Raw genomic sequence first — 21885 nt, 5'->3', positions numbered from 1 at the left:
TGTGTGTGTGTGTGTGTGTGTGTGTGTGTGTGTGTGTGTGTGTGTGTGTGTGTGTGTGTGTGAGTGTGCGACAGAAAGAGGCAACTTGAGAGGAGGGATGCGATAAGAAAGGAGGGAGACACGAGGAACACCACTGAACAAAGGCATCAAGCAGTTTTTGAAGATAAGACAAAAAAAGCAGCAGTCAGTCTATTCAGCAACAGCCTGCGCTGTGTGACAGCTTCTTGGCTCACTTTCTGACGGAACGACGTTTCAGAGTGAGGACTCCAAAAATGAAGAAAAGACGCAGAAAAAAAACAAAACAACAAAAAACACGAGGGGCAAGTCAGATGGAGACAGAGAGAACACCAATTTGGGGTCTTGAAGAGGCACGAGGGGGAAATAGCATGTTTCCCCTTGTCGATCACTGACTCAAGAACTATTAGCTTAATTATATGGAGGAAGTGAGACCGAAGAGACAATGTGTTTGTGAGAGACAGTGAGATCTGCAGTGTGTTGGTTTGCAACTAGCATGGACAGAAAGATGGAGAGATTTAATTAGATTCCGCCCGCAACACTGTTTGTATGTGTTCTTATGGTCCCCATTATTCATACGGCACATTTAAAACACCAGATGTTGACCCGAAATGCTTTAGAAGTAAGATGCTCTCTATGTTATACATTCACCAGACAGATTTACATATTAAGGTTAAGGCCTTTTAATGTTATATATTATACAAATGTACCTGACTATCGCCAACATTATGGGGACATTATCTCACTCAGCCACTTTATTCTCATTCTGCTATCGGGGGACCAATCACAGTCGTATTTTGCGGCGCTAAGCCAAGGATGAGACGTTGGCGTTTCCTTTAAAATAGTGACTGACTAGTTGTGTTGGTGGAACATTTGCACACAGGAAGGAAAGTGCTACCATTAAAATAACAAATTCGGGGGCGAATGACGTGCATTTACACAAACGAGCTGCATTAATGAGTTGCATAAACAGAAACGCTGCATATACAGTCACACAACGGAAGTGCCACAGGCCTCCAGGGGCAGTAGTGAGCTTTTCACCTGAGAGGCAGACAATGGTGTGTGAGATAAGTAACGTTAATTGAGGGAAAATATATGCAGCACGTTTCTGTTTATGCAACGCATGTATTTGCAACTGGTTTGTGTATATGCACGTCGTTTTCCCCCGTCGGCCGCCGTAAAATTCACCAGGAAAAAGAAGGAAACTGGCAGGGCTGCCTTATCGCATGATCTAAATCTTGAAATTATCATTGTGGAAGGTTGCTGCCTGGAGGTTTGTGCTGTTGTTTACCGTAGTCAAGGAGATTTTGAAAATGGTAACACGTATAGCGGAATGGAAGAAGAAAATCACTGGGCATGTGTGTCCAATGGTCGACTTACACCCTAAGTGTACATATAAGTGAGTCTGAATAGACCGTCACTAACATTATGGGGAAATAATTACTCACTCTGGCCCACCTACAGGAACCTTTAAAATGCTGATACCACTCAAGTTCGCCTAACTTAGCGGGGCGAGGTTGACTAGCCCGGCGTTGTACAGACTAAATAAGTAAATCTGTGTTTGTCCAACATGTTCACAGAGATGTTCTGCTGTACAGGGAGGCTGGAACCATTTGTTGAGAAGCAACACTTAATCCATCCTCTTGGCACCTTTTTCCAAATTCAGCTACAGTTAAATTGCCGGATATGGTTGGCGAGAACCGGATTTAGCTTTGGTCTCTGCTCAGACTCGATGCCACCAGACTTACTGACCCCAATGTGACGACAAAACTTGGGAAAGCTCCAGACATGACTTTGCCCTTCTCCCGGCACATTCCTGCACCGAGAATAGCGTAAAACCGACTGTTTGTGTGTTTTTTTCACCGTATTGAGGTCTGATTTCACATTTACTTGGCAACGTTCACGCCTTGTTCCAGCATATCTCCACAGCTCGTCTAATCATTTAAATAACCTAATTAACTGCTGCTTTTATTTGCAGCCGAGACAATTTCATCAGTGTGAATATTGGAATCCATCTGGGCGTGTGCTTGTCGGGTAAATCCGCTGGCTGGTTTTCCTCATCGTATGGGATCTTCTGACATTGAGAGGAATATAATCAGCCTTGTTCTTAAAGGTTAGTTTAACTCTTGAGGGAATGAATGCAAGTCCTGCTAATAGAAAAAAAAAAAAAGCCCACAGTGTGTACGTGAGTGTGGTGATGGTGGGGGGATGCAGGAGGGAGAAACAGTCACATGAACAACACACTGTCAAGGAATAACTCCCCACTGCCTCTCTCTCTCTCTCTCTTCTCTGTTCCTCGACTCCCTCCATCCTCCTCCTCCTCCTCTTCTATCCTCCTCCTCCTCCTCCTCCAGTATGTCGCTTTCCCCTCTCCCCTCTGCCGCTTGTTTTCATCTCAACTTGAACTATCCGTGCATTTAATTTTTAATGATCCACGTAGAGCTCGCTCAGCTTCTCTCTCCCTCCTCTCTCCCTGTACTCTCTGCTCCCCTCTTCGCCACCTGTTAGTCTCCCTCTCCTCTCCGCACTGGGATCTCCTCGTTTTTTATGAAGAGTTTCACACTTGCGCTATCGCTGAGGTAAGTCCACGTTTTCTATTCATTTATTCTGAACTGCAGACGGCTTGAATCTGCCTGAGGATGTTGATTCTCTCTTAATTTCCCCTCTTGCGTGAAACACACCTTTATGTTTCACACTTCTTCAGAACTGCATCCTGTCAGTTTTGCTTCACGTATATGTTTTTTTCTTACAAACTGTACAGTAGAGAGTAAAAACTGATGCATTATCAACCAGACTGAGAGGCTGTCACAGTAATTCTGCGTCAGCCTCCCACAGCGGGCAGGTGCAACATGTGGCATGTGTCTGTTTTAGGATCTTATTACCTGCTCTTTCACTTGCTTTTCACACCTTGGAGCAGACACACACACAGACTGAAGTTTACTCACCTCCTGGCTGCCTGAAGATAACTTGGCTCTAATTGACAAGCGCTCACTGTCACTGTGGTCAGCTGTAAATGATGCTGACTATCAAGCTCTAATGAGTCACTGCATTGTGTGGCACTGGTACTATACCATCTGCCTGTCAGCCGAGCAGCTTGTTATTTAAAGGTGAACGGAGCCCGCCGCAGGGGCCCCATTGTATGTAGGACACAAGAGGGGGGAAGCAGAAAAAGCAGCCGAGAGAGAAAGAAATCCTCACACACCTACAGGTGGAATAAAGGTGTCTGGGGGAAGAAAAAAAAAAAGCCTAACATGGAGTTAATGAGAGAGATGAAGAGGTGAGAGGAGGGGTGAGGGTGGAGATGAGAAGGTACAGGTTGAGGAAGCGGCGCCTGTGATATGACTGTAATTTAAAGTGAAGGAGCTAAAAGAGGAGGAGGGGAGGGGTGGTCGCATGTTGCACAAAGATATTCCTGACAGCTGGATTCTGGCAGCTTCATGCCTCTCCCTTGAAGCTGGAAAACCTATGCGAGCGCACAAATAGAAGCGCAAGAGGGCCGTGTATGATATACCCTTCCGCATGCGGTTGCATAACGAACAGCTTCGGGGATGCTGTTTGTAGCTGCAGGAGACAAGTTGGGCCATTATCTTGTAGCTTATAGGAATTATGTAAAGTAGCTCAACAATGTGCTTGAGGGCCGAAAGTCATGAATGTAAACGAGCTGTAGCGCGTGAAACCCTGCAAAGTGTGAGGGTGAAATCTGCACCTTGTTATTGTGCGCCGCTGACACACTTCTCAGCAACAAGATGATGATGAAAAGAGAAGATGAGAGAGATTCCAGCTGGCAGCATGAGAGCGATCAATCATGAGCTCCCTGTGAGCTTCTGCTTCCCAGAGAGCTGCGAGCCACCAGGCCTCCCGGTCGTACGTGTGCTGCTGCTGCTGCTGCTGCTGCTGCTGGTGCTGGTGCTGGTGCTCAGGCTGCTCCAGCTTACGGCCACATCTGCCAGAACTGGGAGGCGACTGACTGCGCACATTATATCAACAGACACCCGCTCAGAAGCTGCATAGTGTGTGTGTGTGTGTGTGTGTGTGTGTGTGTGTAGAGAGAGAGATAAATTAATGATCTGACACAAGTGTATGTGCATGCTTGCTTGGCGGCGCGGCGTGAACGTATTGTTACAGCTGTGTGCGTGTTCTTTGAGGGATTGTATTTTTCTCATGAGGACAATCATTACCAACTCATCCACGTTAATTAATCTCAATCAATTCTAGCCATACTCATCATCATCACAGAGAGCTTCATTAACTTATTTTCACCTTCAGCTTAATGTCTTGCAATCTCCCACTTATTTTCCCACATATTTCCACTGGTGGACGGCTTCACTGTGATTTTGTTGTTCTGTCAAACTGAAATGATTTACTGCATCTGTGGCAAGAAATGATTTATCTTCTCTCCACATTATTTCACCTCAGATTAGAAAACCAGCAAACGTCTGAGGGTTTCTCTGCAGAGCAGAACTGAGTGGCAACGTGTTGCTCAGCGTCTCCAAAGTCATTAATTGTGCTGCTGGGCTACTCAATGGCACCAAAATGGCTGCTCCTCAAAAGGCATGGTGTCCATCATGTCCTTTTCCAGAGCCAGAGGTCTGTCAAAGTCCTTTCAGTCAAAGGAGTCAAGGAAGTTTGTAAACTGGCACCGTGCAGCGTGTTTCAGAAGTTTGTTTCATCTGCAGCCAAGGAAAAGCACCGTTGTGCTCACAGCAGAGAGACTTGGCCATACATGACAAATGACCCTCGCTGGCCGTAATTCTGCTGAAGGTCAACAGTCAGAGACAACAATTTCACAGCCACTTTCTGCCAGGGCACATTGGTCATATTGACTTTATCCTGATGAGTGAAGGCTCTGAAATTAATCTGTTTACTGGTTGTGACCTTACAAACAGAAGCAAAGGGAAAATAACACCACAGTAATTGGAGGCGTGGATGATCTAACCCCTGCATGATAAAGGAACAGCTCAACGTTCTGAGAAATACACTTTCCTGAAAAGAATAAGATGAGAGGATTGATGCCACTCCAACGTGTAAATGTCAAGCTACAGCCTGCAGCTGGTTAGCTTAGTGTAGCAGCAAAGAACGGAAACATCTGTCCTGAGGTAATAGAATCCTCCTATTACCACACGCTGCATCTCATTTGTTTATTCTGTACAAAAACTTGAGTGTAAAAATGACTTGATTGATCGGGATTCATGTTCAGGACTATTCCTTGGTGCTGAAACCTGGTTAGTTAGTGAGCTTTGGAGGTTTTTCTATGATTGACTTGCTCCAAGAGAAGAAAAAAGTTGCACATGCACTGTATTTCATTTTAGCGTTACCTTTAACCAAATGGAACCGAAGGTTGGTGGATTTGTCTGGTTCCTTCCCAGATTACTTTAAACGTTTAATTTAATCTAAAAATAACCCAACTTAACCCAAGCTTATGGTTAATGTCTCTATGAATTCTGGTTTGGTTGTGCTTTGACACTGAGATGTGAGCAGCACCAGAGCAAAACTGGAGCAACATGGTGTGGGACAGAACGTAACATTCTGGAGTTTTAAACAATTTGCTCTTCGCTCCATCCAAATCCTTTACCAAGGCTTAATACTCACACGCAGCTTCGCTCACATATCCTGTGTTGCATAGAGTGGATTAGACTGAGACTGCAAAGCATTGTATGTTTAAAGTTAGAGTGTGCTATTTGTTCCAGAGGCTTTTTGTTTTGTTGTAGTTGGTGTGATCAATAAGTTCTGGGACTGTTTGTGGTTTAAACGCACACATGTGCAGCATGTGCCAGCAGTAACTGTCAGGAGTCAGTAGTCAGCGAGACTCTGTGTTGTCAACGGTGGGACCCGTGTTGCACAAGTTTGTTTTTGCAATTTCTTCATTTAACTTGAAGTTGAGCAGAAAGTAAACATCACATTGTCTCAGTCAGCAGCCAGAGATGAGCGACCTCCATAATGAGAATCAATAGGTGAGTTTGCAGCTACCACCCTGAGGAGAAAGAGCCCTCAGTTTCTACAACAGGACAACTCATGTCAGGCCATCAGTACACAAGGAGCAGGTTTTTGTTTGACATTCACGTGATTGTGCAACGGGAATGAATTCCTCCAGCTTGGACTGTCGAGGCGAAGCTCTACTGTAACATCCTGAGACGTCTGAGGGAGAACATTCAGCACAATGATGGTGCGATGGAACATGAGTTCTCTCATTACACTGTGCGCCGGGGCACAACCCAGTGAATTACATGTGGATGTTTTGTCCACAACACAATCACTGGTTCCTACCTGCCCTGCTCTCCAGAATGGGTTCCCCATGACTTCTTCCTCGCTCACAGAATGATATTCAGGTTGAAGGATTGTCAATTTAACACAGTTCAGGTGATATTGTGCCAATGGTGCATGACATGTTCACATAATTTGACTTCCAGTAAATGTAATGCTCTGACAATAAAAAGGAAAAAAAAAAAATCTGTTATCTGCAGCAGTCAAGGCCCGTAGAAAAGCCTGTTCAGTCATTTCATTCAGTGGGAGATAACTGGATGCTCTACCTGCCTGCTTGCACTCGCACATAGCACAAGAATGCCAAAGCGCCGCCACATTTTACAGTTCCACCTAAAACCTACGACATCCTGCGCTGCCAGACGTGCCAGATGTTCATTTGTATTTTTGTATCTCTCAGTTCTCTTTGTGGTCTCGTCATCCTCCAGTTTCATGTCGGGAGTGTTGTTTCATGGTCTTACGTCGGCTTTGAACAGTATGTTCTGAAAATGTGGCGACGTAGCAGACTGGTGTGTTTTTGGACATGAGGAAGTTTTATTGTGCTCCTCTCCCCACCAACACGTTTGGATTAGTCCTCCAGCTGTACTCAGACACTGCTTGTTCAAGTGTTTTGGAAGAGTGGCTTTGGAGGGAGACCTGGAGGGACGGATTTCTTCCATTACATGCTTTCAAAATCCAGTTTACTCTTTCTGGTTTCTGCAATCCTGTGTATAACAGCTCAGCGACAGCCTTAATATAGATGCAGGTTTGACATCGGCAACTTCTCTAATGACTGTAGAACGATCACTAAAAAGATAGTCATCTCTGATCTTCTGCTGCTTCTGTTTGTGGGGTTTTAACTTCAGACCCATCATCTATCAGAATGTAGTCAGCATGGCCACTTCTCCCTTAAACCTCCCTGTCTCAGCTCTCATTATTTTGATATTTCCACACCTCCCAGAGCTCAACTCACAGACAGCGCAGAGGAAGTCCAGATATTCACAGAGCAAACATAAACTTCTCAGTTTCAATCGATTATTGCAGAGAGAGCAGGAGGTAGTCCGGGGGGGGATTTGCTCGGTATTGAGGACAGAACGCCCCCTCAAGCTCTGCCGTCTTTAGAAAACAAAAGCTATGAGATATTTGTAATCCACCCCCCTCTTTTCTTATTTTGGGAAAACAGCAGACACATCAGCCTTTTGGTCAACTCTGCTCCCTGCAACCACAGTTTTATATAATCGTGAGGCAGCGGTGCAAAGTAACTAAGTACATTTACTCGGTTACTGCACTCAAGCACAACTGTAAAGTATCTGTACTCCATTTATGTGACAGCTTGAGTTACTTTTAAGATGCAGATTTTACAGATTGGATAACAACAAGCATTTTTAATACAACACACAGTGAAAGATGAAGCCAGCGGTTTTGAAGATTGTTGGCATTGTGTAGTCGGGACACGTTTAAGGTGTCTGAGTTGTTGTGTTGTGTTGTGTTGTGTGTATTTTTTCCTTGAAACTTCTCACATGGTTTCATTTCAATAAGTGTTCAAATGAGCTGATATCTCACCAAAAAATCAAAGATGAGAGGAAAAAGTCCAAACACTGAAATTGATTTATGGCTCAGGACTTCTTCATTCTTTTCTCTCCCATTAATCAAGCGACAATCCCTCAGATTTATTTGCTGTATTTGTATTTAAAACTGTTTTATATAGAAGCTCCAACATGCTGCTGACACACTGATGCTTCCGTCTTTCTACCAAATCACTTCTTTTACTTTAATGCTTTATACATACAGTGTTTTTACTGTATTGGTACTTTCACTTAAGGATCTGAATACTTCTTTCAACACTGTCATTGCAACTCTTTTCTCCATCTGAGTGAATCAAAGGGTGTTTCAAACCTGTCGAGATTCGTTCTGTAATTACATATCTGTGGAGGATTGTGGAGTATTTGGGATAACACGTGTGCCTCAGCCGCTCGCACGCTCCGAGATTTCCTCGAGGATGATTAGGATTTGAGGGAGAACCCTATTGTCTTTTATTCTTTATCTTTCCTGATAGCCTAGGGTTTATTCAGATTTATTCGATTGAGATGCAAATGTATGCACATCCTCTGCTGTATTTTGTCACCGCATGAGTAATGTCTGTCTTTTTAAAACAGTTCTAATTACGTTGAAGGAGTTTTCCGAGGGTGGTTTTTCGTGACTAAATGGCAAATGAGAATCTCAGAGACAGATGCAGGGAAAGATGTTATTCATCACAAACCACCTCACTGAGCTCACCTTCGTCAACTTGGTGTTACAGAAACGTAATTGACAGCTCCATGGATCAGCGTCTTCCCTCTTGCTTCGGCTAATGCATCTGAAAGTTTAAACTGTTACCGTGCTGAAAATGAACGTAATTAACGAGACAAATCTCTTCCCTCGTAGCCCCATGACTGTGCGAAAAGGAAAACGTTTGGGCATCTCCATCCAGGAGCACATGGCCATCGACGTCTGCCCGGGCCCCATCCGCCCCATTCGTCAGATCTCTGCCTACTTCCCTCGCCTCTCGCCCACTTCCTCCTTCTCGGAGCCGCTCTCGCCCAATCAGGTGGCAGCTCCCACCACGCTCAGCCCCGGCGGCGCGGGTCAAGGTGGAGGTGCTGTCGGAGGTGAAGGAGGAGGAGGAGGAGGAGGGGGAGGAAGCAGCGGCCTGTTGTCACCGCTGTTGCCGGGCGCCGCGGGCGGAGGGGGCTCGCTGTCAGCCATGAGCAGCATGGACACCTCCATCGAGATCGACAGCTGTGACAGCGATGACAACAGTGAGTCACCTGAACGTTATGAGCAGGTTTCCACCAAGGTTTAAAAATAAAGTCACACCTGGAGGACAAGCACTCGTGTTTACAGTGGTTACAGTGAACAGATTTAAATTTTTAAACAGTGGGTCTGTAATCTTACACAGAGGTAAACAAAAGCAAAATGTTTACTATCAATTGCTGCTAGCTGATGTTAGCCGCTGTAGCATATGCTATGCTATCTCTAAAGGGAGAACCATGTCAGGGAATAGTTTGGGATTTTGGGAATTACATGCATTTTTTTACTTGCCAAGTGTTACATTAGAAGGTATAAAAGTGTAGCGTTGGCCGAGCATGACGCTACAGGAGACACTTAGCTTAGCTTAGCATAAAGACAATAAAGAAAGGGACACTGCTAGCCTGGCTTGGTTTGCAAAACCCACCTCCCGGCTCCTTTTCACTGACTAAAAAGTTATCTCTTGTTTGCTAAAAATGTTGGAAAACTACAGTGTCAAAACAAGAGCTTGCTAGTGGTTTCTATGGTAGCCATCTTTGATTAGCGAAAACCAGGATACTCAAATGATAGTCGAAATTTAATCAAAGATGTCTTATAATTTCAGTACATTTAAAGTATACCTCCTCCAGGACATTTTCATCACTTTATAAAAAAACCAACCAGGACAGGACGTGCAAAAAGGACATGTCCTTGGAAAACAGGAGGTTTGGTCGCCCTAGTGGTTATGTACCAGACAGTTCCTTTGTTAGATAAAGTCACTACATGGTACGTTACAATCAGTAAATATAAATGAATAAAACAGGCTAATTAGTGAGTTTCAGAGGGGCTGATTTTTAACCTTTGGACAATAGTTTCCAGTCTTATGCTAAGCTAACTAGCTGCTAGTTGTAGCCACGCATGTACCAGACAAATTTAAGAAAGTTTCAATCTTCTTACATCTCTCTGCAAGAAAGCAAATAAGCATATTTGAGATTTTTTTCTCAAACTAACACAGTGTGTTTTTGTAAGTGTGTGTTCAGTTTTTCCTGCTCGCCTCTTGTACTTCTCTCTGTCATCATCCTCCATCTCTTTCAGAGGTAACAGAGTCATCAGCACAAAAGCAATTACCAAAGTAACTGGCACACATTTTTTTTGGTGTTTGACGTTTTATTAACTTCCTTCCAGCCTCCTTGGGGACGCTGGAGTTCGACCTGCTGTATGAGAGGGCCACCAGCTCCTTACACTGCACCGTCCTCAGAGCAAAGGTGAACACCGTCCACTAGATCCACAACACACACTTTGTCTTGTCCCGTCAACAATCCATTCAGCTGAGACACGGTTTTCATTTATGTTCCTGTCCGTCTGTATCTGTGTGTCCAAATGAAAAGGCTTTGGGTTGTTTTTCTGGAAACGGCTCATGGCTCCATAGAGACAGCATCACTTTCATCCTGACTGAATTATCTCAACAAACACTGGGTGGAGTGCCAACAAACTTTCAACAGACATTCGTCCTCCCCAGAGGAAGTAATACAAAACCCACTTATCATGCTAATTCAGAAAAATTAGTGTGATATGATCATTTTGTATGAGTTTTGAGCTTCATACATGTATTTAGCAGCTTTGAGGACAACACATATTAGATACCTTTAAACTCATGAACAAACAACAATTATGGTGGTAGTTTGCCTTTTCTAGCAATGCATCTTCAAGAATAGAACTTTTCTCTTCAGGTGCTTCAAGCCACCTTTTTGTTTTGTAATAATTTGAAGTACTCTCATACTTTTGAAGCTTTGGGTGTTGGGAAACTTAAACTGAACCAAGTCGGACTCTGCTGTTGCCACCATGTTGTAAAGCTGTGAGTGCAGCTTAAAATGAACTGATGCATTTTAGACAAAGAAATGGAAAACATGCATCAGTTTGCACTATTGATGGCGACACATTTTTACCGTCCATATACAAACCGTACCTGCCAAACATCAATACACGTTAGCATTTCCATTGTGAACGTGTTAGCATGCATCTCTACCAAAGCACACAGTGTACCAAAGTCACAGACTCACAGCAGAGCAGCATCTTGTGTCTTTTGTCTTGTAACTTCATGGTCATATCTCAAAGTGACGCCATCACATTAAAGAATGCATTCCTCCCGTTGTGCTCCTGTTCATATGGCATTCAAACCTGACATGAGAAAAAAACCCAACCTCCAGTTAAATTTATTACATTTTCCTGATAGATGCGACATTTCATCCTCAATATTTGCTCTTCAAACTGTTTCTCACTCGTGCGCTGCCGTTAATTTAAAACTCCTGCACCTCCGCAGCTCCTCTGTGCTTTAGATTCAATTTGAAATGAACTTCTCACCCCTCTGTCTGGCAGAATTCATTGCTAGAGTTTGAATTTGTTACAGTTTTCTCCGGTGTTCACTTTCTATGCCTTATATCATCTATATCTCCTCTATAAGGGTCTGAAGCCGATGGATTTCAACGGTTTGGCCGATCCCTATGTCAAGCTGCACCTGCTGCCGGGAGCCTGCAAGGTCTGATTTTATTATGAGAGCGCCGCTTTGGCCCTGTGGTTTTTCTGTAATTGAGAGAGGCCTTCAGTAGCCTTTGGAGTGCACACTTTATTCATAGCGTTATTTTCGAGCTGTGTAATGGAAATGCAAGCGGAGACCAATGAATCAGCTGTGAGACCAAATGACCATGTAGCCGTGGAGAGCTGAAATATGAATGTTTTCTTTTCCTCTCTGCAGGCCAACAAGCTGAAAACCAAGACTGTTCGCAACACGCTGAATCCTGTGTGGAACGAGACGCTCACCTACTGTGGAATCACCGAGGAAGACATGTACCGCAAAACACTCCGGTAAATGTTTGCTGTCGAGAGGCTATTTCTGTCCGGCGCTTCTGTTTTTTTCTCTCCCATCCATGAGCAGACTCGCACTTACAAAGGGTTTCTTATCGTCCAGCTCAATCCCAGTCCTTTGTTCTCGCTTTAGAGGCCTTTCTCTGTGTGCCTCCACTCGTTCTATCTCTACTGATCCTCAGATCCTCCTCTGTCACCTCACCTTCATCCCTCGCCGTCCTCACGCTCTCCTGTCCACTAGGATCAGCAAAGATCTCCCCTCACTCCTCCTAAACCTTCCCTTTCTCTTTGTGTCTTCCTTTCCATCTGGCTCCTTGCTTTGCCTCTATCCGAGCTACACTGACAGATTGAGGTCAGACTAAGCACTGCGGGGTGTTTTAATTTCATTGACCCCCCTCCAGAGGTGACGAAAGCTGCGAATTGTCTCTGCCTGTGACTAAAACTTTGCCACGGCACACGTGGGAGTGGGATTTAAATAGGATCGACGGATGATCTCTCGGGGGAAATTAGAGGAACTGGCCCCACCACCGGCCTATGACACTGTGTTAATTCAGCAGAGGGACTTGGAGCTCAGGAGACGGAAAGTTTAACTCAGGGAAACATGTTGACAACCCCCACTGCAGTGCGTTATGGTTTGAAGGTTTCTGCCAAGTTATTTGATATCTAGAATCAAATGTACCACCTTTCTATGAGGCTGGTGACATAACAGATACAATCAGACTGCTTTTAAGGTGAAATTTAAAGGATCAGTCCACCACAAATGGACATCATGCACAATGCACTTGTTTTTTTTCTCCGCTGAGCTGCATCCAGTGTAGAAAGTTACCCAGAAGAAAAACTATGTTTTTTCAAACATCGTATTCAGTACCTAGTTGTCAGACCGTTTTGGATTTAAGTAAAAGAAATGAATCCTTCTCAGAAAAGTAAAGTTTTCTAGTTTCTCCACAGCAGCTTCATTTATCCCAAAACAATGACAAGATATACAGTATTTAAAAAATAAAAAATAAAAATTAAATACATGCAGATCATAAGTGGCAAATGTAGAAAATGTCAAATCTTACAAGTACTGATTTGGTTCAGCTTGTGGTTCAATTATGTGTTTATATTGTGTTACAATGAGCATGATGATGAGGATTTAGTCACCTAATTATGTATTTTAAAATTCCTTTTTCCTTCATTTGCCACCATCTGTAGACTGCTGGTCGCACAGCTTTTGTTTTCCAGGAAAAAAGTTACATATGAAGTGTGTCAGAAAAGTTTAATGACTGGTGTCACAAAAGATATATTTCAAATACAAACTACAAACTACGAGTTTTCCCTTCCAAGTAATCCCCCTGGATTCTAACACACTTTCCCAGCCTTCTCTGCCACGCTACCATGCACTCCTGGAAGGATTCTTCTGGGATCCTCCACAGCTCCGTCGTCACAGCCATCTTAATGTCGTCCACGTCTTCTAAACAGGTCCCCTTGATGACCTCCTGATGGACGTTGCTCCAGCACGGCGATGTTCTTCTCAGCCAGGAACTGTGGGATGCTCAGGACATTGTGAGCAGGTGTGTTGTCATGGTGAAGCAGCCACGACTTGTCCTGCCACAACTCTCACCTCTTCTGAACGAAGCAAATGCAGCAGGATCTCTTTGTAGACGTGCTGGTTGATGGTCTGAAGGGGAAAACTTGATGTTTGTGTTTTAAATATATCTTTTGTGACACCAGTCCTGGTATGATGAAAATAAAAATAGAAAGTATAAGTGGAATTTCAAATATGTCAGTATGAGATAAAAAAGAAATTCACAGCTGGACTCAGAAGTTCTGTGTGATGCAATTCTTTGTTCTATTCGCACCATGAAAATCAATCAAGTGAAAAATAAGTTTTAAACTTTCTTTATCCACTTCAATCAGTTTAATTTATAAAGGTTGGCTTTTAGGTACTTGTTTCAGAATTCGATTTTTAAACAAAATTAAAAATTACTCATTTTTCTATTTGGGCTAGTGGTTGGACCGTACCATTAGAGGAGTCTACAGCCAGTAATGTAGCATCGTTGTATTATAGATCCATCCATCCATCCATTATCTATACACCACTGAATCCTCACTAGGGTCACGGGGGGGCTGGAGTCTATCCCAGCTGACTTAGGGTGAAGGCAGGGGACACCCTGGACAGGTCACCAGTCTATCACAGGGCTACACTTAGAGACAGACAACCAAGCACACTCACATTCACACCTACAGACTATTTAGAATCACCAGTTAACCTCAACATGTTTTTGGACTGTGTGGGAGGAAGCTGGAGAACCCGGAGAGAACCCACGCTGCACGGGGAGAACATGGAGACATTTTGAGAAACATTTCTTGGACACGTCCATCCAGAGCTTCATGTGGCAGATTGTCTGTCTGCTATTTGAAACGATGTTTGAGACAACAAATGGTGACGTTGTGGATATTTAAATGCCTGGATGCATCCCAAACTGGCACGTCAGCACCAGAAACAGCCTGTCCCATCTTTCTCCGATCATCTCTGCGTCATGTCGTTTGAATACGGCTGCATTTTACCTTAAATAGGAAGTGCAGTAATTCAGTGGTTGAGAATTTGTCACCGCTTGAACAACTCAAACACATTTTCTGCACAAGCTAATAAAGTTAATGTAGCGTTCACAACCTGAGTTAGTCTTCTTGTTCAGGTTGCATAATGCAGCTGTGCAGACTCCCGCTGGTGCTAAAGATAACAAACCCAAAAGTGAACAATTAAAAATGAAACTGACAGAAAATTATCCAGTTATCAAGTAATAGCAAAAAAAAAAAAAGTAGATAATGAAGGATTTCAAGCCCATTTTTTATTTGATTCATTTTGATGGTGGGATTCAATAAAGAACTAAAAAGCGTAACATGAGCCTTCAAATCTCCTAATTTAAATCTATTATAGTTTTGACTCAGTAAGTGGAGTTTGTCTGACATTATTTGGCTTTTTAGTTTTTTCTGGGTGACAGTGAGCTTTCATAGGAGCCGTTACAGCTCGTGTCTTTGCAGAATCTATACATTGCTCACTGTGAGGTTTCACGCAGCAGCAGCAGGACGTCCTCTGAACAGACTCCTGAGCTGTCAGAAGACATTTGTATTTACATGATTGATGTGGACATTTAAGTTGTGTGAGTGGATCAGATACTCCTACCTGCTTCTCTGGCACGATGAAACCAGTTTGTAGGAGTGCAGTAGACGTGACAGCCACAGTGACAGTAAGATATTTACATCACTTCATGCTGTGTGCATCCCGCTGACATTTTGATTCCTCCGTGCGTCTTCTCTCTTCGACTGATCGAACTCTCACCCTCTTTATCTGAGCTGTTCTTTTGTCTTTGGTCTTTCTTTGTTCTCCTCTGCTCTTGTCTTTTATCACCTCCCCGCCCCAGTCTTTTTCTTTCCTCTTTTCTCACCTGTTTTGCTGCTGTTTTGCTTTGCTTTTTTCTCCCTGATATGTTGCTAGAATAGAAATTGCCTCTGGGGATTTCAGCACATATCTGTTTGTCCCCAGACAACTGGCCTGCTGCACCTTCCACATGCCGGCAATGCTGTGTTTTATTAGAAGGCAGCAACGTTTCATCCCTGAATTTAGATAGAAGTTTGAAAACAAGAAAAAACCAACAGTGGCAGCACTTTCATATCTGGATTCCTCCTCTGGCAGATCACTTTTTATACTTCCTTCATCTTTTTTTTCACATTTACATAAAGTGCAGGGGAGAAAAGAAAAAAAAAAGCCAAACACTCTGGTTTTCAGGTAGCGTACTGATCCACGCACACAGATTTAAATAAATTATTCTGTTTTAATCTCTCCCTCTCACCCACATCACTCCATCCTTTACTCGGTAGCTTCTGATTTTGCAGCTTCCCTTTCGCTCCTCTCTGCTGCTGCTCTCCCACCCGCCAGTGCATTCCAGGCGACGTTATGACAGGTGTTAAAGTTTGCCAGGCGCATAAATATGGATCGGCTCACCCTCACGTGATGCACTTTCACACGCTGATCACCATCTTTCATCTGTATTCCCATTAGAGGGGAAAAATGCTAATTGTTGAACGTGCGGGAGCTTTATTTGTATGTACTCTAGTTGATTTTCTGCTCTTGAATTCAGGTCAGGTTTGTGCCACTCATTTCCTCCCCTTGTTATATTGTTGCTGCCACACCGTAATGAGTCATATTATGGGATGTTTCTCCCCCTCACACACACACACACATCTCCTCGTCTGTCCACGCTGAATTTTCTGTCTCCACTTTGTAAATCTCTTGTTTTTATTCTGCACTCTGCCCATCGCTATTTCTCATTTGTGCCTCCTCCTCCTCCTCCTCCTGCCTCCTCTCCGTCTCTCACTCGCAGGGTGTCCGTGTGTGACGAAGACAAGCTGACACATAATGAGTTCATCGGGGAGTCGCGGGTGGCCCTGCGCCGTGTGAAGCCTGACCAGACCAAACACTTTAACATCTGTCTGGAGCATCCACCTCCTGTGAGAAGAAGAGCCTGGGAGGGGAGGGGGGGCAGAAGGAATATAAAGAAGGATAGGAAAGTCTAAAAGAGAGGAAAATGAATGTGGATGAGGGAGATAAATGACTGGAGGGCACTGTAATATTCAATATATTAAGGTTTTCTGTGTGACTCACCGCCGCATCTTTTAAAGTAAAGATGTGAGGAAAAAAAAAAACAAGGATGGAGGCAAGAAGAGGGAAGGAAGTGAAATGTTTACATGGCAGCAGGGAGGCGTTAAAAACTCAATATTTAGTGGACACAGCAATCCTCTGTGTTGTTGACCGCACACCTGGGTCTCATTATATATAAATCAACAATGTGTCTGTGCAATCTCTGCAGCATCATTAACAACAAAGCTGCACGAATGCTTCCAAAAGCCAGTGGACACAATGTTCTCGAATGCCTCGACCCGCCCAAGATCCCCGTTTATTCCAGGTTAAAGACCGACAAATGCTGGTATTGATATTTGAGGATAAACAGATAATTTTTAATGCCATATAACACACAATCAGAAATCGTAAAAGCAAGGATCCTTTAAAAAGCTTTATTGCTGCAGCAAAAAAGAACTATAAAGATGCAGATGGCAGCACCATAAAAGACACAATTACATTTAACAGTATCTTTTAAATCAACTGTATTACAAGAAAAACAGGAAAGAAATAGATGTAAAATTCTGGTAAATATTCTTGTCTGTTCTCTACCAGGGTTGGATGAGAAGATTAATATCATTTTCATATTTGGACGCAGGCTACAAGGTGGCTCAGTGGTTAGCACTGTTGCCTCGCAGCAAGAAAGTGATAATTCATGTCAAATTAGCTCCGTCGCCTCGTAGCCAGAAGATCCCAAGTTCGTGTTCTGGTGAGGACACCTGGGATCTTTCTGCATGGAGTTTGCATGTTCTCCCCGTGCAGTGTGGGTTCTCTCCGGGTTCTCCGGCTTCCTCCCAAACAGTCCAAAACCATGTTGAGGTTAATTGGTGATTCTAAGTTGTCCGTAGGTGCTTGGTTGTCTGTCTCTAAGTGTAGCCCTGTGATAGACTGGTGACCTGTCCAGGGTGTCCCCTGCCTTCACCCTGAGTCAGCTGGGATAGACTCCAGCCCCCCATGACCCCAGTGAGGATTAAGCGGTGTATAGATAATGAATGGATGGATATTTGAATGCTAAGTATGAAGCAACAGTTGCTTAGCTTAGCATAACTAGTTGCTAAATCTGACAACTACAGTCCATCTAAAGCGCACTAGTCAACATGCTATTTCTCTGTCCTTTAAACTAAACTGTAAAACCTGCTGAAATATTCCTCTCCAAGCAGCTGCTGAAGTTTAGAAGAAGAAGTTAGAGCTCCCTGTTAAGAAACAGTTTGGTAACCTAACCCCGGGGAAATGGATGAATCATCCTCTTTGCAGTTATTTTTTGTACAAGTTTATCAAACAGTGTGAAATGTTAATGAGCTTGTGAGGTACAGGTAGATATTATTGTCACTAAAGAGAGCTTGGTTTGCTGTTTCTACCTGTATTTCAGTCTTTGTGTGAAGCCTTGTTACCTACTGCAGCCTTCTAATTAATGACAAATGTGAGAAAAATAATCGATCTTCTCATCTAGTTCTGTGGCAGAAAACAGAACAAGAGTATTCCACAAAATGTCAACGGTTTCTTCTAGGGAGGAGCAAGCACCATTTTCTGATGTAACATCCTCCAAAACAGGTTTTCATTTCATTACTACTGACGTTATTTAGTGATGCTTCATAAATCACATGAACAGGAACAACATCAGTTTTGCCAAGTTGTGAAAACTCACTCAACAATTAATTGATATTAGAGACATTTTTACAAAACAAGTTGTAATCTGTAAGCTGTTTCTAATGACCACGTTAGAAAGAGGTACAAATTTAGAAAAATAATGACTTAATATATGTATAATATGTACAAATGCAGCCGTTACTAAGACACAATAAGTATGTGGACAGACCCAAACATTTATAATGCAAAACTTTTTATACTCATTTAGTCTGAATTTTCAGACTTTTTATTTTCATTCTAACCAAAATTCCAAGTGTGAAACCTCTCTGGGGGTTTTGCTTTTAGCCTGGAAACATTTTTTTGGATGATTCAGACTTCAGCACTAATTACAGTCAGTTACAGCAGGCTGTCGTCAGAATGAGGGAGAAGGTGAAAAATGAGCCAAGAGAGCACATGGGGAGACGAGGACAACAAGTTTTTAACTAAAACAATAAATAAAAAATCACAGGTATTTTTGGGGGTTGATGAGAGACAGTGGAAATGAGAGGACAGGTGAGTTTTACCACCTGAAGATAAACAAACAGCAGCAGCATTGTACAAAGCTCTACGATGAGGAAGCAGTGTGCTGACGACAACCTGAACAACCGTCTGGACACTCATCTACTAACCAACTAAAGTCAAGTAGAAGAAGATTCTGGCCACAAACGTTATGACACCAGGGATGTGAAACCATAACGAACCTGATCTGATGTATAAAGTGTAAGAAAAACGTGAACCTTGGTCTGAACCTTCAGGTGTGAAAAGACCTTTATTGTGCTGCTGTGAAGATCTCCGCTCTTTACACCGGATACTTGATTGAGTGTGACTGGGCTGAACTCGGGTATTGAGTGAGAAAACCTGGCTCTCGCTGACTGTTGATTTTCATTCAAAAGGTGACGGATGAGGTCCAAGTGCAGGCCAACCAATCTAATGCACAGCTAACTGGGAAGACTTCATTTTGAGCAATCAGAGGAGGACCTCCCTTAACTGCTGCCACAAAGCTGGAAACAGCGTCAATGTGCCCAACTAGGGCTGTCCACATACTTTTGGCTGTAAGGTGTGTTCTACAGTACGATGAGCTGGTGTCGTTCACATACGATTTGTACCTCCTTTGAATTACAAATGCTGGCTAAAGCGAGAACAGGGAATCGTTTCTACTTTAACAGCCCACAAATAGCTTTCTGTGCAGGCTAAATGTCAGCCGTCTCACACGTGGCAAAACGGTGCTCGGAGATTGGAAGAATAAAAGGTGAGGAGAAAGAGCGAAGAGAAGAGGGGGGCCGGCGAAGTGTCAATAGACAGCGGCAGCAAGTGAGAGAGATGAGAAACAAATGGATTAGAAAATAAAAGCTGTGGTGGGTGGGGAGCAGGGGCCATGTGTGTGAAAAGGGGGTGGGAGGGCGCCGGGTTTTTGTTCTTTATGAGTTGGAAAGGGCTGCTGGTATTAGATTGGCCCTCTGAGGCCGGTGGCCACTCTGCGATCAAACGCTAAAGCCCTTCTGTCATCCCGCGGCATCAGGCCTGTAATTTTCAAAGTGGCTTCAGCCTCGACTCGATGTATCCGTTCCTTCCTCCTCATTCTTTGCTCATCTAGTCTGTGTGCGTTGTTTGCCTGTCCGTCATTCACACTTTATGTCGTCTCTCTTCTTTTTGTCTGCAGCTGCCTTCGCCGACTGCGATGAGCACGGCCCTCAGAGGAATCTCCTGCTACCTGAGAGAGGTGAACACCTTCGCTCCTTCTGTCTGTTCCTTTATCTTTTAGTCCGTCTTTAAGGACAGCGTCCACATTTTAGGGAGGTTTGCTCATATCGTCCAATGTGGGACTAATAGCTCCAAAATGACCTTTTCTCATCTTACATCCGTCCCCGGGGCATGCTGCGGCCCTTCACACACTCATTATCATAACGGTATGAGAATGAATGAATCCCAGGTTGCTCTTCGTTTTTCAATATATTCTCCTGGAAACGAAGGTCATCACTCTTCATCAGGCCTCGTTTACAGCATTACTGCAGAATTTAGCTTTTGTCTGGCTAGTGATTAAGCAAATAATCAATTTGTTCGTTAACTGAGCCAGTTTTGGTCATTGACTGATCAGTTAACCCATTTCAAAGGAACATTAGGCAACACTATCAGGTTCCAGCTCTTTGACTGATTGATTCAGGTTTGATATTTGGTAAAACATTCTCAGACTCTGGATGGGTGATGATGATATTTTTTCATAATTTTTTTAAAGCAGACAGTTTATTAAGTCATCAAAAAAAAAAAGATTTAATTAATTTAAGATGAGCATAATCAATAGTTGCAAACTCACATCTGAGTCTTTGTTGAATTTTATGTTGAATTTCTGCTCAGACTGTGACTGTTTGACAGCTTATCAGCGTGCACATCATTTACATACAAATGTATTTAAATGTATTCCATGCATTTCTGTAAGACATGAAAATCAATTAGCAGACCGACTTGAATCATGTAATCCATTAAACCGGTCTTGATTTATTAATTAAGTGCAGCGCCGTCTGTGGCTAAGATGAATAATTTTATTTGAGTATCACGTGTTGTGGCCGATGCGGCTCAGTTGGTAGAACGGCTTGTCCTTGAGTCTTAAAGTTGTGCGTTTGATGCCAGCTTCCTCCAGCAAATGTGCTGAACTGTGCAAGCCACAGCTGCTTTCAGCAATCTCACTTGCAATTTCTCCAGGAATTGCACCGATTAGTTATTATTTAGGGGCAGATGGGACTCAGTTTGTTGGTTGGGGGTTCAAGCTGCAGCTGTTGGGTCCTTTAGCAAGACCCTTAACCCTGTCTGTGGCATCTTAGTGTGGCACATGTGAAAAGACGATTTCCCCTCACAAGATCACTATGTAAGCTTTGGTGAATGGAAAATGCCAAAAACTATGAATACAGATCAGTCAGAAAATTAGTAAACTAAGCAAATAACATATTTTATAAAGCAACATTTATCAAACGATGGCTAATGACATGATGATTATTGTGTTTATTTATTTAATTTGACTGAACCACAGGTCACAGCAGAGCAAATCAAACTGTACTGGTAGGCTGTTTAATAGTCACAAATTCAACATCCGTAAGAATGTACATTGGTTCTTTCAAGAGTTTCAGACATAGTGAGCAGAAATGTCACATATACAGGATTTGTTGGAAAGTGCTGAAAACTGATACACACATGTTGTTCTGGGGTTTGTAAAGCAGCAGTGAGAAGCACAGTGCAGATATTGCTGCAGCAGCAGCACAACCATGTCAAAGTGAACTTGTGTAATTTTCACCGTGCAGCAGCTCGTATTGCCAAAGGGGACAAAAAAACATTGTAAAATATAGCGACTCAGTAGAAGAGGTCGAGGAGTCTGAAACACAATTCCAGGCGATATCCACCATGATCCAACAGAAACAACTGTTACTGGAGATTGAAAAAACAAACAAGACCGAGATCTGAGGCTCAGAGTTATATTTTTGCTTTATTCCATTCATTTCTGACTATAATTGGCTGCACTACATCCACTACACTCTTTTCCTCTTCCCACACAATTCGATTATCCACTCGCACACACATAACGCCCAAATATGTGCTCAACTGGCACAGTTTGAAAGAAAAACTGGAGACCATCTTGCAATGAGATCACACCAGCCTCGACGCCAATGAGTTTTCGGACCGCAGCCATGTCGACACTCATTGTGATGTCAGCTGCACACCTTGCACGGTTG

At 43.3% G+C, this 21885-nt stretch overlaps 1 protein-coding gene across 1 annotated transcript in view; it reads left to right on the top strand.

The window, feature by feature from the left end:
- The first annotated feature begins 2562 nt into the window (after positions 1-2562).
- Positions 2563-21885, top strand: part of LOC103371838 (double C2-like domain-containing protein alpha) — a 31247-nt gene continuing 11924 nt past the window's right edge. The window contains exons 1-7 of the mRNA XM_008301296.1: positions 2563-2594; positions 8677-9050; positions 10204-10283; positions 11480-11554; positions 11771-11880; positions 16245-16371; positions 19827-19886. Of these exons, the coding sequence (XP_008299518.1) occupies positions 2563-2594; positions 8677-9050; positions 10204-10283; positions 11480-11554; positions 11771-11880; positions 16245-16371; positions 19827-19886 (858 nt within the window). The remainder of the gene's footprint in view (positions 2595-8676; positions 9051-10203; positions 10284-11479; positions 11555-11770; positions 11881-16244; positions 16372-19826; positions 19887-21885) is intronic.

The sequence above is a fragment of the Stegastes partitus genome, unplaced genomic scaffold, assembly GCF_000690725.1.
Source record: "Stegastes partitus isolate 25-593 unplaced genomic scaffold, Stegastes_partitus-1.0.2 Scaffold1656, whole genome shotgun sequence".
NCBI lineage: Eukaryota > Metazoa > Chordata > Actinopteri > Pomacentridae > Stegastes > Stegastes partitus.
This window is presented reverse-complemented; position numbering and strand designations above follow the sequence as displayed.